The 15,556-nt window shown below is 40.7% G+C and overlaps 3 protein-coding genes across 6 annotated transcripts in view; 2 read left to right on the top strand and 1 right to left on the bottom strand.

The window, feature by feature from the left end:
- Nucleotides 1-67: 67 nt before the first annotated feature.
- LOC139210208 (solute carrier family 25 member 45) overlaps nt 68-15,556 on the bottom strand; it is a 180,195-nt gene continuing 164,706 nt past the window's right edge. The window contains exons 1-7 of one of the 3 annotated variants that reach the window (XM_070840210.1): nt 3,239-3,262; nt 2,758-2,840; nt 2,616-2,659; nt 2,463-2,534; nt 2,172-2,360; nt 1,625-1,859; nt 68-1,302 (exon numbers count right to left, since the gene is read on the bottom strand). In XM_070840210.1, the coding sequence (XP_070696311.1) occupies nt 1,022-1,302; nt 1,625-1,859; nt 2,172-2,360; nt 2,463-2,534; nt 2,616-2,659; nt 2,758-2,794 (858 nt within the window). In that variant the 5' untranslated portion in view covers nt 2,795-2,840; nt 3,239-3,262 and the 3' untranslated portion in view covers nt 68-1,021. Of the gene's footprint in view, nt 1,303-1,624; nt 1,860-2,171; nt 2,361-2,462; nt 2,535-2,615; nt 2,660-2,757; nt 2,894-3,238; nt 3,263-15,556 lie in introns of those variants that run through there. The other 2 variants (XM_070840208.1, XM_070840209.1) reach the window with 2 other exon arrangements.
- Nucleotides 4,799-7,559, top strand: mad2l2 (mitotic arrest deficient 2 like 2). The gene is made up of 8 exons (XM_070839705.1): nt 4,799-5,145; nt 5,538-5,656; nt 5,766-5,837; nt 5,917-6,017; nt 6,140-6,234; nt 6,510-6,583; nt 6,755-6,847; nt 7,042-7,559. The coding sequence occupies exons 1-8, from the start codon at nt 5,106-5,108 to the stop codon at nt 7,078-7,080; spliced, it is 633 nt and encodes a 210-aa protein (XP_070695806.1). The 5' UTR covers nt 4,799-5,105; the 3' UTR covers nt 7,081-7,559.
- On the top strand, nt 8,841-11,597 carry tmem82 (transmembrane protein 82). Of its 2 annotated transcripts, XM_070839711.1 has the most exons (6): nt 8,841-9,130; nt 9,240-9,309; nt 9,486-9,684; nt 9,870-10,284; nt 10,558-10,745; nt 11,376-11,597. In XM_070839711.1, the coding sequence occupies exons 1-6, from the start codon at nt 9,037-9,039 to the stop codon at nt 11,454-11,456; spliced, it is 1,047 nt and encodes a 348-aa protein (XP_070695812.1). In that variant the 5' UTR covers nt 8,841-9,036; the 3' UTR covers nt 11,457-11,597. The 2 variants fall into 2 exon arrangements, with proteins under 2 accessions (XP_070695812.1, XP_070695810.1); XM_070839709.1 differs by lacking the exon at nt 11,376-11,597 and having other exon boundaries at nt 10,558-10,925.

The following is a 15,556-nucleotide window of genomic DNA, read 5'->3' as shown; positions in this document are numbered from 1 at the left end:
CAACCAAAGAACATCTAACATCACATGCAACTACTGGACCAGAGACTGAATGAAACCCAGAAACACACCTTCAAACAAATGTCTTTACCTGTTTTTGAATGCCAAAGGTCACACATGATAATGTTCTGCTTAGTCATATACACCCAGTTTGTTTGTGGCCTTCATGCACAATTTCTAGTGGGGCTTTTAGCAAAAAGACCCAATGGATCTATCACTAATGATGAAATCAACTACATTGTTTGTGTCGTTTATCTATTAAGAACTCCTTCGCTGTTTGCATCCAGATGGCAGGAACTAAATGCTTTAAAAATAAAGAAAACCTGTAGTGAAAATAGTCGGTATAACAGAATTGGACATCCCTTCTAATGGCCAGCAGGGGGCGACTACACAGGCTGCAAAAAGAAATCTGAGTGTGTTTATGAGAAAATTATCCTACTTCTCTTCTTGCTTCAAGTTTTCTTCAACACAGCATGATGTTCATTTAGTAAATTATGGTCCCATTTAGAGGAAAATAGACAATAAAGCAGGTTATGCTTTAGGGCAGAACTCCCTTGTGACTATCCTATCAGAGGCAGGTCATCCTGACCCTTTATCAGATGCAGAGGTTTCCAACTCTGGTTCTGAAGCCAAGATGGCAACACTCCAAATGAGGCTTCAAAACGGCAGTGCACAAACCAAGGTGTGACGCCACAGTGGCCGCATCCACTTCTTTAATGAGGTCTATGGTTTATGCAACAAAGTTCTAACATTTACATTCACATTGTGTCAAGTAAAATGGTTTTGATTCCCAGTAAACATGAGCAGCTTCACCCTGATATCCTCCATCAAAGCGGTTCAGTCACTGGAGCTGAAATCATCTTCAGCTGAAGTTTTGTTCAGGTTTGTGACGTTAAGTGAAGTTGACCTACTCAACACAGGCTTAAAAAGCCCTGAGAATATCCCACCTGCAATCAAACTGTTTATGTGTGTTAAATCTCCACATCACGGCGAGGAGTGTATTTGCCCACTGTGAGGACTGAGGTCACCTTGCAGGCGAACAGAAAATCTTCATCAAGCTCTCGTAGCTGAGGAAGGTGACGGCGTTGACGGGGAAGGCCCTCACACTGTTTAGCAGGAGGCCTTTGAAAAAGACCCTCAATCCCTCCTCCCTGACGCTGACTCTCATGCAGTGGAGGACCCCGCTGTACACCCGGCCGCCGGCCCCCGACATCTGGAGCCGGGCTTTGATCACGTCCATGGGTGTGGCGAAGGCCCAGGTCACCACGCCTGCCACGCCACCTGCCATCAATATTGCAAGCGTACCTGAGGACGGAGAAGTTTAGTGGATAATGTGAACGTTTGAAGTCATGAGTGTATTGAAACGTAACTGCAGAGTAAAAGAAACCTGGACATTTAGAAGTGCTAAATCAAAAGTAAAACCCAGCTTTCTTCTAAACAGCGGAAACAAAAGCTCTGTCCGGAGGAAGCTGGATTCATGTTAAACACGCCACCAAGAAAAGGAATGAAACTTATGGTATATTATGAGATTATCGTGTCTTTCCCACATAACTGACCTATCACACACTCTCCTCAGGACATATCTATTGAGGGTGAGAACTGTAGCACTGTTCTCCCTGAAACTGACCTGGCTGTTTGCCGTCCTCTGTCAGAGCCTTTCGCGTGACCTCGTAAGGCAAAAAGTAGAGTCCATAGCAGGGTACATCCCTCAGGGCGAGGGCCAGCCCTCCCCTGAACAGCCCCCTGGGTCCCTCCTCCTTCAGGATGACGGTAACACAGTGAATGGGTCCACGGTATCGGTCGGCAGTTGTTTGACCCTGCAGACGCACCTTCACCAGGTCAATGGGTGCACAAACAACCACCTGAGAGCAGATCAGGTTGCGTCAGTCCACCCATATTATGCCGTGACATGTGCGGTATGTCGTAGTATGTCATTTAACTAAGAATACCCATGGAACCCTCACACAACAAATAATACTTATTCATTACTTCAGTTTCTACTTAATCTGCACTAAAGAAATACTTGTTGTTTTTTAAGTCTTTGTTGTTATGGTATTTCTAATGAAAACAACAATCTATTTTTCACTTCAAGCCAAGAGAGACATTCATGCATTTTAGTAACATTTGTTCTCCACCTACAGCTATACACCCTGGTGAGCACCTGACGTTCTTACCTGCACCAGGCCTGAAAAGCAGCCGGCAGCAAACACCTGTGCGGCAGAGGCTGGCTTGCCTTGGCTGCGGACACTGCGCTGAGACTGACTGAGGTAATCTAAGGCATTACTGTAAGAGCCAAAGACAACGGAGTTGGTGATGCCGGTGGTCAACACGGGAAATGCCATGCCTTTGAAGAATCCATGGAGCTGATGTACAAACAAAAATGCATACATCAGTACTTTTTATTTCATGTGTTTTCTACAGGAGATTGTGGCCATTGATGCAGTGACACCTGGCGTAACACTTACCCCTTCATTAGCGTATGTTTTAGTCACACAGTGGAATATCCCTTTATACACAGACTGGGCCTGCAGACGCACCTACAAATGAAACATAAGGTGTCAGGAAAAGCTTGTTTTAAGCATTTAGTAGTATTTATAGTGTTCAGCATGTCACGCAACCTTCACAGTGTCTATTGGGTGTCCAACTGCCAGTCCGAGTGCACCTAGAATGAACAATAAGGACATGTTATTTCTCCATATGTACACAAATACTATACTATAACTAATCAGATGTTTGGATTTTTTTTTTTTTTTTTTTTACCTGAAATGCTCCCAGCTATGAATTCCAAAAAAGGCATGGCTTGCACAGTTTCTCAACCTGCAGCGGAGACGCATGTGTCCGACCTGTTTCAGCGAGAATACCTGAGGATGCAGCTTTACAGCCACCATAAAGGGAACTCACTCTACGGTCCACCAACGATAGTTAATATATGACTGGGACCAATGTTTAGCATACATCAAATTAAAGTCCAAGGTGATGACATGAGCCTGCTGAACTGATAAAAATGTATAACTGAATGGCTTTTTCACACAAGTAAGCTAAGGTTAGTCATTTAGTCGTTAAATATGATAGAACTGAGGACATTTTTTATTTTTTCATCAGTCTTTACTCCCATTAGTGTTTAGCGTTAGCCTGTCCAGTACTAGCTTAAAATTAATGAAGTAACGCATGTCACCACAGGTTATCCTGCGGTGTGTTTTTAGCATCGTTTCATACAGAAAATGTGTGTTACATGACCCACCTTTTGAAAGCATCGCCTCATTGTTTGAACAGTCCTGCTCATCACATTTTTCCTTCAGCTTTACAGCTAATGAATGATTGGCAAAGTGTCAAAACAACCCACATTTACAAGATCGTTTCCGGTTCGACGCGTCTGCCTTTTCAAAATAAAAGCCACGTTCTAATACAATTCTGTGAACACTTTCCACTGACTTTTATCATTTGCTCATTTCAGTGTTTCTATCTATCTGCATACATTAAGTGTAAAAGTGTAGCATTCATGTCATCACATTTTCTTCTATTTATTGGCACAATTGTTGCTATAGAATATGAAGGGACAGTCTGCATTCAGGCTAATGCCCGGCGCCTGTTGCTATGTTTTTCTTTAAATTTAGTTCACTGTACCAATTTAAAGTAAGACTAAGATGTGGTTACCATGGAGTGAAAGCTGTATTTAAGCAGCAGCAGCCTGCTAGTGCTGATGCTTGCAATAGGATATTCTACAGCAGGGCACTTCTTACAGTGTTGCATTGCATGGGCTGTTCATTTTTCATTTAAATGGGATTTGAATACTTATTCTTATAGATTATATAAGTAGTCCCATAGTACATTTGTATAACAAATATAAAATCACACACCTCTCTCCAGATGTGATTTTATTTTGAAGCTGGGACACCGTCGTTTCCGCTAATATTATTCACTTAGTTAAACTTTGCTGTGCAGTCGAAATCTTCTCTTTAGATATTATATTATATATCATTACACTGATGGGAGGGGACAGAAAGTAATTGCACATTTCATCTCATATTTTGTGATCCTTTACCGTCAGTAGCTGTCTTGTGTCTCCTACCATCAAACATCAGCAGATACTTGGTTCCCTGCTGATGCATTGCTGGATATGTACTGTTGCCATCCTTTTCGTGGTTGTTTTGGGGTCTTTTTGCCTTTTGTCTCCTTTTCAGCAAGTCCCAGACAGATAGAGGTCAATTGACTGACTTGGCCGGTCATGAACATTAATTGTCTGGCCTTTAAGGCTCCTTTTCTGTTTGTTTATGGTCTTTATCCTGCTGCACTGTCCTAATATTGGTGGCCTTAAGAAAATGAGCCAGGATTCCTACACAGTTCATGCAATAATATTTCGTTTCAAATTCTTTGTGCTGGAGTAGGACCATAACAACAGAAAAATGTGTCACTGTCCACTGCTTATGTCGGTTCATTGTCAGTGGGTGAGATATTGTGTGATATAAAAGGTCTCTAAAAATTCTTTAATTCTCATACCAGTAAAACCAAGTCAGTGTACCGTGTATAATAACAAGGAACCTAAATACACAAAAAAGCATAATGAACAATGGGTTGCTATAGTACTAAAAATGCATTTAATTAGTCCCAAAGTGTTTTTAACATTATGTATTTATGACTTTACCTAGATGTGAGTTTGGGCATCACTCCTCAGCATCCAGTTGAAATATAACATAATAAAATAATCGTTGGCATGTAGCGGTAAAGAGAAAATGGTTCAAATATCCGACAAAATCACAAATATTTCCTGGCATGGCCAATGAACGTCATCACTAGGAGACGGCAAGCAGCTTGTAAATAAACAAGTGACGTCATTGCTGTGCGCGACGATGCGTTGAGTTAGCTTTGGTAACGAAGGAAAAGCCGCGTCTCTGGTCGTGAATTTGATTATAACCTTAGTTTGTTTGAAAAGCTGCCTCTCGTTTCTTATAATCCCCCGCGAATCTTTGCAGAAATGTTAACTTCTCCCTTCACATTGGTTGACAAAAGCAGGATTTTTATCAACTAGATAATGAACGCCTGACAGACAAACGTTAGCTTGCTAGAAAATTGGATCTACGTTTCAGTTGACCGTTTTTGCCGAAGAAAATATGACAACTCTAACAAGGCAAGACCTCAATTTTGGACAAGGTAAGAAAACCAAACTAACTAATCACATGAAATGGCTAACTGTGATTCCTCACAGATCCTCATTCAAAACGAATTCCACCACAAAATCTAGTTGTTGTATTTGCATATTAAAAATGATCTCGCTTATGAGTAGATAGCCCATGAAAACAGATATATAGAATCATTGGTACATGCTGGTCTATTCGGCATAGCATAATACAAGTCAGCAATGCATTTGTGTAAATTCTCTCTTACTTGCTGTGTCGCCCTGTGTTACTTGTCACTGTATGCGAGCTAGTAACGACGAAACTAAAGTGCCGAGGATTTGCATTGAGTTTGGTGGTACTGTGTCAACATTTTTTGCTTTAAATTCCTGGAAAATCTTATTATCCAGCTCTTTCCTCTTTTTCCAGTGCTTTCCGACATCCTGTGTGAATTCCTGGAGGTCGCTATTCATCTTATCCTGTATGTCCGTGAAGTGTATCCCTCTGGAATATTTCAGAAGAGAAAGAAGTATAACGTACCTGTGCAGGTACAGATGAATATGTGTATTATTACTATATTCTCACAGTTCTTAGAAAGGTGTATCTATGTATATATGTCTGATACTGCATTTTTGCTTTTGGTGTGTTTATTTCCAGATGTCATGTCACCCAGAGTTGAATCAGTATATACAAGATACACTTCACTGCATAAAACCACTAATTGAGAAGGTAAGACGTGACCTGATGCGGAGGTTAATCGTGGGAAACGCTTGTCATACATTGCTGAAATCTTCCATATCTCTCCCAGAATGACGCCGAGAAGGTGGTAGTGGTCATCATGGACAAAGAGCATCATCCAGTAGAGAGATTTGTGTTTGAGATTTCCCAACCGACGCTGCTGTCCATCAGGTTTTTGTCCTTCTCCCTTGTTTTTTTTTTTTAAATGTTTTTTTTGAGTATAAAAACATGATTTTATAATACATTTCCAGGGTGATCATGGTCAATAACTGCCTGTGGTTTTGTTGTTACAGCTCAGACACATTACTGTCACATGTGGAGCAGCTGCTGAGAGCATTCATCCTGAAGATCAGTGTCTGTGATGCTGTTTTAAATAATAACCCACCAGGTACATCACTGATGATCATATAAAAACAACTGTATGAAAGACACATAATGCCCCCTGCCTATCACTTTTAATAGTAAGCCTGTGAGGTGTAGTCAAGGGAATACAATTCTCCTGGCTCTATACAATATAATAGCCTTACTGAAAATGCAGTAGAGTTTAGTTGGACAAGCATAAAAGGAAGTAAATTACTAGCTATTTGACCTGAAAGTCAAGGGGGTAGAGAATTAGGGGTGAATCATAGACTTATTTGTAACCTGCTGTTTTTTTTGTCACAGGATGTTCATTTACAGTACTGGTACACACCAGAGATGCTGCTACACGCAATATGGAGAAGATTCAAGTCATCAAGGTGAAGTTTTAAAATGCTGCGAACCTTCAGATTAACGCATGATGTCCGACCTACTAACAGAGCAGTCTGTTTATTTCTTCTGTACTGTTATAACCTGCTCTGATAATATGTAAATAATGTCTAATTATATGCAACTACTACTGTGTCACATTAGTGAATTTCCCTCTTCAGGATTTTCCATGGATAGTTGCTGATGAGCAGGAGGTCCACATGCAGGAGCCTAGACTCATCCCACTGAAGACCATGACATCTGACATAGTAAAAGTGAGCAGAAACATCCCACTCACTCATCAGTTTATCTGATCAAAGACAGAACATAGACAACAAAATCAAGTCAAGGTTCAACCCTCTTTTTTAGTGACTCATGCTATAATTATGTGTTGTTGAATTTTAATTGTGTTGTGTTCAAATTCCCCCATTTGCTTAACTGGCTTTCTGTTGCTCTCCGTCTTTCACAGATGCAGCTCTACGTGGAAGAGAGAGCCCAGAAAACGTAGAGCCTCACTCTGCAGAAAGAAACAAATCTTACTGCTGCATGAGCCAATCTGTGACGATGCTGAATCATGAGACAGCACAAGCCCATCAGAGCCAGAAAGAAACATGAGTTTTTGTTGAACATGTGGGATCATAATGAAAGAGACTGTTTCATTATGCTGCAGTCAGTGTTAAAGTTTGGACTGACATTTCATTAAGAATCAAATCTGGCCCAGACCGTTTGCTGTCTGCCTGTGGTTTGATCTCATGCCATATAAATATGCATGAATATGGTTATTTTAATGTCAAGCATTGTTTAATTACTTTCAGTTCAGATCTTTATTGTAAAGTGATCCAAATGTTTTGGGTGTTCCTATGCAATCAAAGGGATGCTAAAGTTGGCCTCCATCATTACATGACAAATTCAAAGTTTTAATGTTGTCACAGAGGAACAGTTTAATTTTTACTGCTGATATCAATGTGATTTTAATATGTGAAAATTGACAAAATTGTAATAAAACATTTTTTAAAGGATCAGCACTAACAGTCTCCGCCTCTATATGTAATGAGCCAAAGCCATAACATTCCTCTGTATGGAATAACATCTTCACCACTTGACTGAGACAGAGAGTCTCAGTCGTGGCAGAGACCTTGGCCATAGTTTATGTGTTCACTGAGGTCATAAATCTGTTGGTTGTATTCAAGCTTGTCTGTCTTTCACCTACTTATATGACAGTGATACTTTCTCAGTGATAAAGGGCAATTTAAGCTCTACGTGGTTTAATCACATCTCAGCTATTCTCTCATTTTACTACCAGAAATTTACTGTCTCAAATCTAGTGACCTAAAAATGAAGCATATGGCACCTTTTAAGTAGGAAAATAGATGCCTTGTCGTAGTTTTTTACATGCATTCATATGAATTTGCACACTTAGATGTAGTTGTAAATTAACATATGTTCAGGATTCATTAGAATCGAATAGGATAAAATCATTTATGTGATAAACATCAGATATTATTATAATAGTGTTCATATTATTATATCTGTTACATGATGTCAGGTTAAGGGGTTAAAGGTAGCTCCAGGGTTTAGGATCCTAAAGTACCCAGAGAAAGACTGTGTTCAGCTTCCGACTCTGAACACCTACGTCACCTGTTCTTGTACCTAACATCATATGAGCCCATGTTTCTCTATATTTATTGTTAAATCAATGTTTCAAGTATTATATAATGTTATTCTATAATTACATGTATTATATAATGTTTTAAACACATAACATTTTGCATTGGATCAGGCAATGCAGAATATGTCTAATATTATTGTCTGCAATTTGTCCTTAATGTAACTTTACTACTGCTACTGCTGTTTAACCATATGGCACTTAGTGCATATCTGCCCCTCCTCAGAGGTTTCTAGGTTTCTCCCTTTGTTTTCCTGTTTTTCCGTGTGTGTGTGTGTGTGTGTTGAGTTTCTAGTTATCCAAAATCAATATCTGAGAATGTACAGATTATATGGCCTTCTGAAATGTTGGCCTGTATAAATAAATAAACTTGACTTCAAATGTTGCTCTGGGCAAAATGTTATTTTTCAAAAAAGATCTATGAGGTGAAGAAGTCCCTGACTTGCTTGCAGACAACTTGTGAGCACAACTAACGCCTGCCATCATTTTAGAGTGTAAAGTATTTCCCATGGCGCATTAACCTCCATTATCTTGTTATGACTCAGACTGCTGTGAGCCCCGCCACATTCATATGACCTTTGGTATGGGACACAGAACAGGCTTCTGCATGAGCAAAGCTCAACACTGAGGCAATAGAGATAAACAGAAGAGCTGATACTCCATGTTAACCCGATCTGGAATAACATCAAAATATGGTTTCTGACTGTGTGATTACTTACTTACTTACTTAGATTCGGCTCTATTTCGTAAAACCTTTGACATTTCCATTAAATGTTCTTTTAAGCAACAGGTAGTACAATGTTATCCTTTATCACATCGCTTCTGCCAACTTCCTACTTCCTACCAGGGTGGCTGACGCTAGATACAAATCCTCTGGATAGTTTACTTCAAGGTGAGCTCCTTGTCCATTCATTTTCTCCGGCATCCACATTGCAGGTTCTTTTTAAATTGGTGGCTGGAGCGTGTTATTGGATGCAAATTTAGTGTTATATGACCTGCAGGACTGGTAGGTGCATGTGGGATCTCTGTGCTATGCTCCCTGATGAGAGTGCACTTATTTCTAGAGGAGAGGTGAGGAAATTACATTTTAATGGCTCTGTGCGTGAAGATGAATTTGGTATTAAGTTACATAACCTGACTAGCTTTCAAGTTTTCACCATTCTCATTAAAATATTCCTGTTTCAGTGCAGGTACAGATGTTTTACATTTTACATTTATTCACCTATTTTTTTCCCTGCAACCCACAGCTGGAGTGATAAAAATGGTAAAGATACATCAAGCCAGACAACCCCAAGTCATCAAAGGAGAACTAAAAATGGACTCGCAGGGATGCTCCACTTTGTCTTTGTGACTGGGATTCTGGCTGTGGTGGGCTCCCGTGTTGCCTCCCTGGTGGTACTGGAGTTTTGTCTTCGAGCCATCTCTGGATGGGCTACAGCTGGACCAGTAAGACGATGACGTAAAAAAGAAGATGCATGCTTAACTTGTTGCTTCCACTGCTCAATTTTGCTTTGAGCTGATTTCAGGGATTCATCGTGCCATGATGAATCCTGACATCTATTATCATAAACAGGCCATCATCTGGTTTGATTCCACCATCAGCTCTGTTCATATGCTCCTTTATTCCCCAGGAGTCCAGGAAATTTCTGCAGCAGCTGTTAGTTCAAAGCCAGTTCTCCCTTGGCTGTGCGCTAAGCTGCAGTTTGCACTTTCTCCATGAGGGGGCGTCCCAGCGCTGGCTATGCCTGCTCCTGGCAGCAGCACTCAGCTGGTTCCTGGCTCGGCAGACCACACTCCTGCTGCACCATGTCATGGCTCTGTATGAACTCCACAGCTCACAGCGCTACTGCGGCATTTGCATCGGCCTCCTGTCATCAGGCCGCTGCCTGCTGCCCATGCTGTGCAGGACAATGATCATTACTTTCTCTGTGGCTGTGGTGGCCGCCGTATCAATCATCAACAAACACTTCCTCTCTGCAACAGAGGCCCTCAGGTTTTGGACACCGCTGACTATCTGCTACACACTGTTGGTTGTGTACATGCAGGGTGAGAAACATGTAAAATAGGAAACATTTGTGTCAGAGATTACAGTCTGGTCCTCGTTAGACACTGATCAATCTGGACAGGACCATCTAAAATGCCACAGCACTGTGATAGTATGGAATCCTCTTGAGACATTAGTTCGATGCCTCTCTTTGGCCTTGTCTGACCACTAATGCATCCATCGTTCACCTCTTCGCCTCCTGATGTTTGAACACCTCTATATATCTGTGTCAAACTGCAGTAACGTTCCTCTAATGGTGTGTTTTGGCTCTGCAGAGGAGCAGCACCGTCTGCCCGGCAGCCAGGCCGTCCTGAACACAGTGGTGGTGCGTCTTGGTGGTTTGATGGTGCTGATGCTGACTGTTGGACGCTGGGCCGACGTGCTCCACATCCTAATGTGTTTCCTGGGTGAGGCCTGCTGTCTAATCCCCACTATGGATCTGCTGGATGCAGCTTCCTCACAGGTCAGTGAGTCTCCCTGGAAGCAGCGCACAGGGCCGAAAGCACTTTCTGCCCATCGGGACCTCAAAACTGGGGCAGAATATCAATGTGTTCATTAGACTGGGTCCCAAGATAAGACTGAACTTCTCAAACTTGGGTCCCAGGTGGAGAAGGTTTAAGATCCCCAAGACAGATTCAGGTCAAAGTATTCTCTCATTCTGAACACTGAGCCTACTTTTCCTTTCACTGAACTAGCCTGATTAAATTGTTCAGAATTAAAACGAAAGCACACATTGTTGATGCAGAGCTTGTAAAAACTTTTTTGCAGTTACGTTAATTGGTTTTAAAACGTTGATGTCAAATGTTGAATCAATTCAGCAAACAAAAAAAGGTTGATGAAAATAGTTTTAAGTGAGATTAACCTTGTGTTCAATATAATAATGTTGGTATTATAAGTAAAGTTTACTATTATTATTACCATCAATTTAATGTGTGATGATTTTCTGCTAATAATGGTGATAATGGCATATTGAGGCAAAGTCAGTGGGTACTCTGACTGTCTGCAGCTGCTCCCCCTGTCCAGCAGCTCGGTAACGCTCTATCATCGTCCTATGTTATGCATTTCATCTGTCATATTTGTTGTGTGCGCGCAGGATGAAGAGGAGGACACAGGCCGCGTTAAAATAGAGCATCGGCGAAGGCCACAGGCACAGGAGAAGGAGCATCAGAGATAGCAACTCAGGGATTCAAAACTCTAATGGCACTTCCTTTTAATGGCACTAACTGGTGTAAGTCGTGTTACGGCTACATCAACAATGAATGTTTGTTATTTAGAATGTCTTCATTTTTCATTAAAAAGTCCAAGGGGCACAATATTTTCAACCTCGTAAAGCAGTCTCCAGTTCTTTAACCTTCCAGAAAAAGGTTATCTAACAATGATTTGCCTCTATGTTGAATAATAACATGACCCAGAGCATAATCCTCCTCACATAGCTGTCTTCCAGAGCTCTTTTTTCCATTATGTTTTTCATTATATATTTATTTTCATCGCATCAGGAGTGCATCTTCTTGTCTGTTATTCTCTCTTTAATCTTATTTTCTTTGTCTAACTCGGGCGACAAACTCGCAGTTCTGGATGTTTTTCCAGGAGGAGAAGGCGTGTGTGACCTCTTGGATGAATTAATGCTGTAGTCTTGGAGAGATTTTGGCGTGCCAGTTACTCCTGGGGAGTGTCACTGCTCCACATTTGCTTCGTGGGGCCCCAGAGCCTCAGGGCGCTGTCACACTTTCCACGGCGTACTGATGGATCAGGGTCAAAACAAGTGAAGTTTATAATGTGCATGTGTTGTATGCTCTGTAACTATAGTCAAGCCTAGCCCTGAGCGATCAGCTGATTCTAATTATCCCACTAAATGTTGAGATTTAAGGGGGGAGCAAAAACTCAGCTGAAGAATGGATTTGGTTTCATTTGATTTTTTAACAATGAAAGAACCACGTTCTTTTTACCCTTAAATACCACGAGCACACTGATTGGGAGAAGGCATGCACCAAGGCATGATCACAGTCGACACATGTCTTGAGTTACACCAGTATGTCTGGCTGATGAAGGTCTGCAACTCCAGAAATCCTAAATAAATACAACTGTGCTACAACAAGATACTTGTGTGAAGAGGAAAAAAGGGTGCACTTTTCCACTGTGTTTGACGGTGTGATCAGATAGAGAGTTCTGGGAAGCAGAAAGTATATCCATGACATATTATCCATAGAAATACCTCTGGATCCAAAGCTTTCCACACTAGGATTATATCCAGATAATAGAAAGAGACATTTTTTCCCTAGAAATACATTTGTTATTAGCCAAAGGAGTTATTACTCTATTATGGAAAAAGGATAGTTGGCCAGGGATGGGTAAAGGGATTTCTGAATATCTACAAAAATTACATGTTATTAGTGGTAATCAGTCACTCTTTCGTAACATTTGTGGCCCCGCCGTATGTTATCCAGAGCAGACAGACATCTGATGGAGGTAACCTGGGGATACAGCATTTGTACATTAATGTAAGATGTACTTAAAATAATGTGCACCACCCTAATACCAGCCTCTACCACTTTTTAGTCTAAGGTGGGGTGAAGGGTGGATGGTGTGTATGAGTGGAGGATGTCACTGTTAAACCTTCAGATATCGTACAAAGGATTTTATTCATGTGTCCTGAATTGCTGTGCGTACGTGTGAGCACATACGTGCAGGCTACTGGTATGTGTGTGTATACAGTATATATATATATATATATATATATATATATATATATATATATATATATATATATATATATATATATATGAATATGTGCACATACACATATTGTTTTTACATGCATTTTGTCATGTTATAAAATTACAATTAACATTAGGAATTTCAAAGTGGCTGAATTTTAATGAGCCTATCACACACAGCTCGCATGACATTTTAACACACAGCAGATTAACTAGTTCAGCAGATAAATGGACTGACTGCAGAAAACAATAACAGGTTTCTAAAAATGGACACAGCTCGCTATTTTCTCCTGTCGTGCTGTGACTGAGAGCTGCAAACGTTAATAGCATTATCACATTAAATCCATAATAGCTCAAGCAAATGGGTGGGCTTATTATTTTTTTTTATTATTATAGTCGGTTTGCTCCATTTCCACACAACTTAAGGGCATTTTAAATGTCACTGTGCTCCTGTCGCGTCCCTCCAGAGACCGTCTGCATGAAAAGAAAAGGCAAAATGGCTGACGACAGCGTTAGTGCAGAAAAGTCACACAAAATGGCGTTAGACAAAGGAAAGACTTCTTGGTTTTGTCTGAACTGTCTGAATACTTCAAATAGCCTCGATAACCCACATTTACGCGCATATTCGCTTAAAAACACCGGAAATGTTTTTAAAAATACGATTTTTTTTGCCTTTAAAGTCGAGGCTTTGCTATTTTTGTCTGCGAAAAACGTTAGCTAACATTAAATCTTGACCTCTTGTGACAAATTTGAGAAGTTCTCTGACACCCACATCAAATTAAATCCACATTTTGACGCCGGTATTTTGCCCATAAGATGTGTCTTTATTGAGAGCTGTGGACTGACACAAACATATTCCGTGAGAGAAGGTTTTTATAAATCAGTCCCGTCACTCCATGTGAGGAAAAACAAAAACAAAAAAGAAAGGCTTGTGAAATTACAGTGGGCACATTAGCCTGGCGGTCCAGCTCCCGAGATAATCCAGGAATCACTGAAGAGGAAATGTTTTAGGTTTTTGGTGTCTAGTCGATCCACCAAAACAGGAAGTGGTACTCCCGTGGGTTTATTGGATTTATAACTGAATACGGCTCCACATCAGGACGGATTCAGTAGACACAGGGAGGACGATCTCCATGAGCACCAGGATGAGGTGAAAATGCCCATTGAAATGACTGAGCACTTCTTGTTGTCGGCTCTTCTGGAGATTTCCAGACTTTTCTGTTCTCCTCTGATAGGCACGCTTCACGCATGCGCAGAACGGTTTTGCGTCGTCCCCTGTTACCGCATTTTCACGCATGCGCACTCCTGCATTTTTTTTTTTTTTTTTTTACATGCGTGCTTAATATAGTAACAAAAGCAGAATAATGCTGTAGTGTAGTAACAGAGCTTTTTTTCTGACGCAAACTTTAGTCCAGTAACCGCTTTTTGTTGGTTAAACCTTACATTGAGCGCCAGTATGCATATGAGCAACATGCACTGGCAGTAAATTCAGTTAACCCACCATTGTATGACAGATGTTGATTGGGTTGGCAGGTAATCTGCACATGGGTATCATAAAAGTGTTACTAACAGGGATGGTCTTTCAAGGATAAACACTTGGGAAAAAAATAGTGCAGCTTTTATTTACCCCTCATCACTGTTTATCACCGCTGTCTCTTGGACCTTTGGACTCGGGCCCAGTTGCTCATGTTACTTATTAGCTTAAAACAGAGTGCAGAGCAGGTCAAACCATTTTGTATCCCACTACGCGAAGCGGTGAATTAGTTAAAGCTTTATTGTCCCGCTGGCCTGCAGACATTGCAAAGCAAAAGGCGGATTAATACAAAGTTTAAAGCAGAATCAGACAAATCATGAACCTTATTATGATAAAGCGTTTTATGAATGAACTTGGTTGTCTCGCGTCTGTTGCATTGCTCTTCTGCTCTGTCCTGTGTCGTACTGTGACACGCGTTAGGGTTTCTTCTTCTGAACATATCCACTTAGAGACATGTGAAAGGGATTTGGTTTGACTGAATGCTTTTTTTTTTTTTAGCTGCCACATGTCAGTCTCACAGCTGTCAAACCTTTGTACTATTTGAGAATATCCTTAAATGCGAACTCTAACCCTTTTGTTTTAGTTGTGAAACCTACTTCCTATTTTTACTTATGTGTTCAGGGCAGCTGCCCAGTGTTTAATGGATGGATTCTGTCAAATCTACGTCACAATCTACGTCATTTTCTCCAATTTCCAACAACTAGGCTGAATATTTTATATTTATTTTAGGGTCTGTTTTTATACAGACAGATGACAAACTAAACACCCCAGTGCTCCTTGGCATAGGTTCTCCAAGTCTCTGAACACTCTCCTTTAGTTTGTTTTACATTTATAATATGATTTACTGTTATTTCTATGGGCCAGAAAATACAGACTGTAATCTACTCGTTTATCAGGATTTACAAAATCATGAAGCTGCACTATTAACTTCAGAGAACTGCAGTCATTGAACTCTAATGAGGTCTGTACAGATTTTAACTTATGTCACATAATAGTGTTTTACTGACGCTCATCGCAGCCTTGAAA

The sequence above is a fragment of the Pempheris klunzingeri genome, chromosome 11 (genome assembly GCF_042242105.1).
Source record: "Pempheris klunzingeri isolate RE-2024b chromosome 11, fPemKlu1.hap1, whole genome shotgun sequence".
In the NCBI taxonomy this organism is placed as follows: domain Eukaryota; kingdom Metazoa; phylum Chordata; class Actinopteri; order Acropomatiformes; family Pempheridae; genus Pempheris; species Pempheris klunzingeri.
Note: the sequence above shows the minus strand (reverse complement) of the source record. Positions and strands in the feature narration are given on the sequence as shown.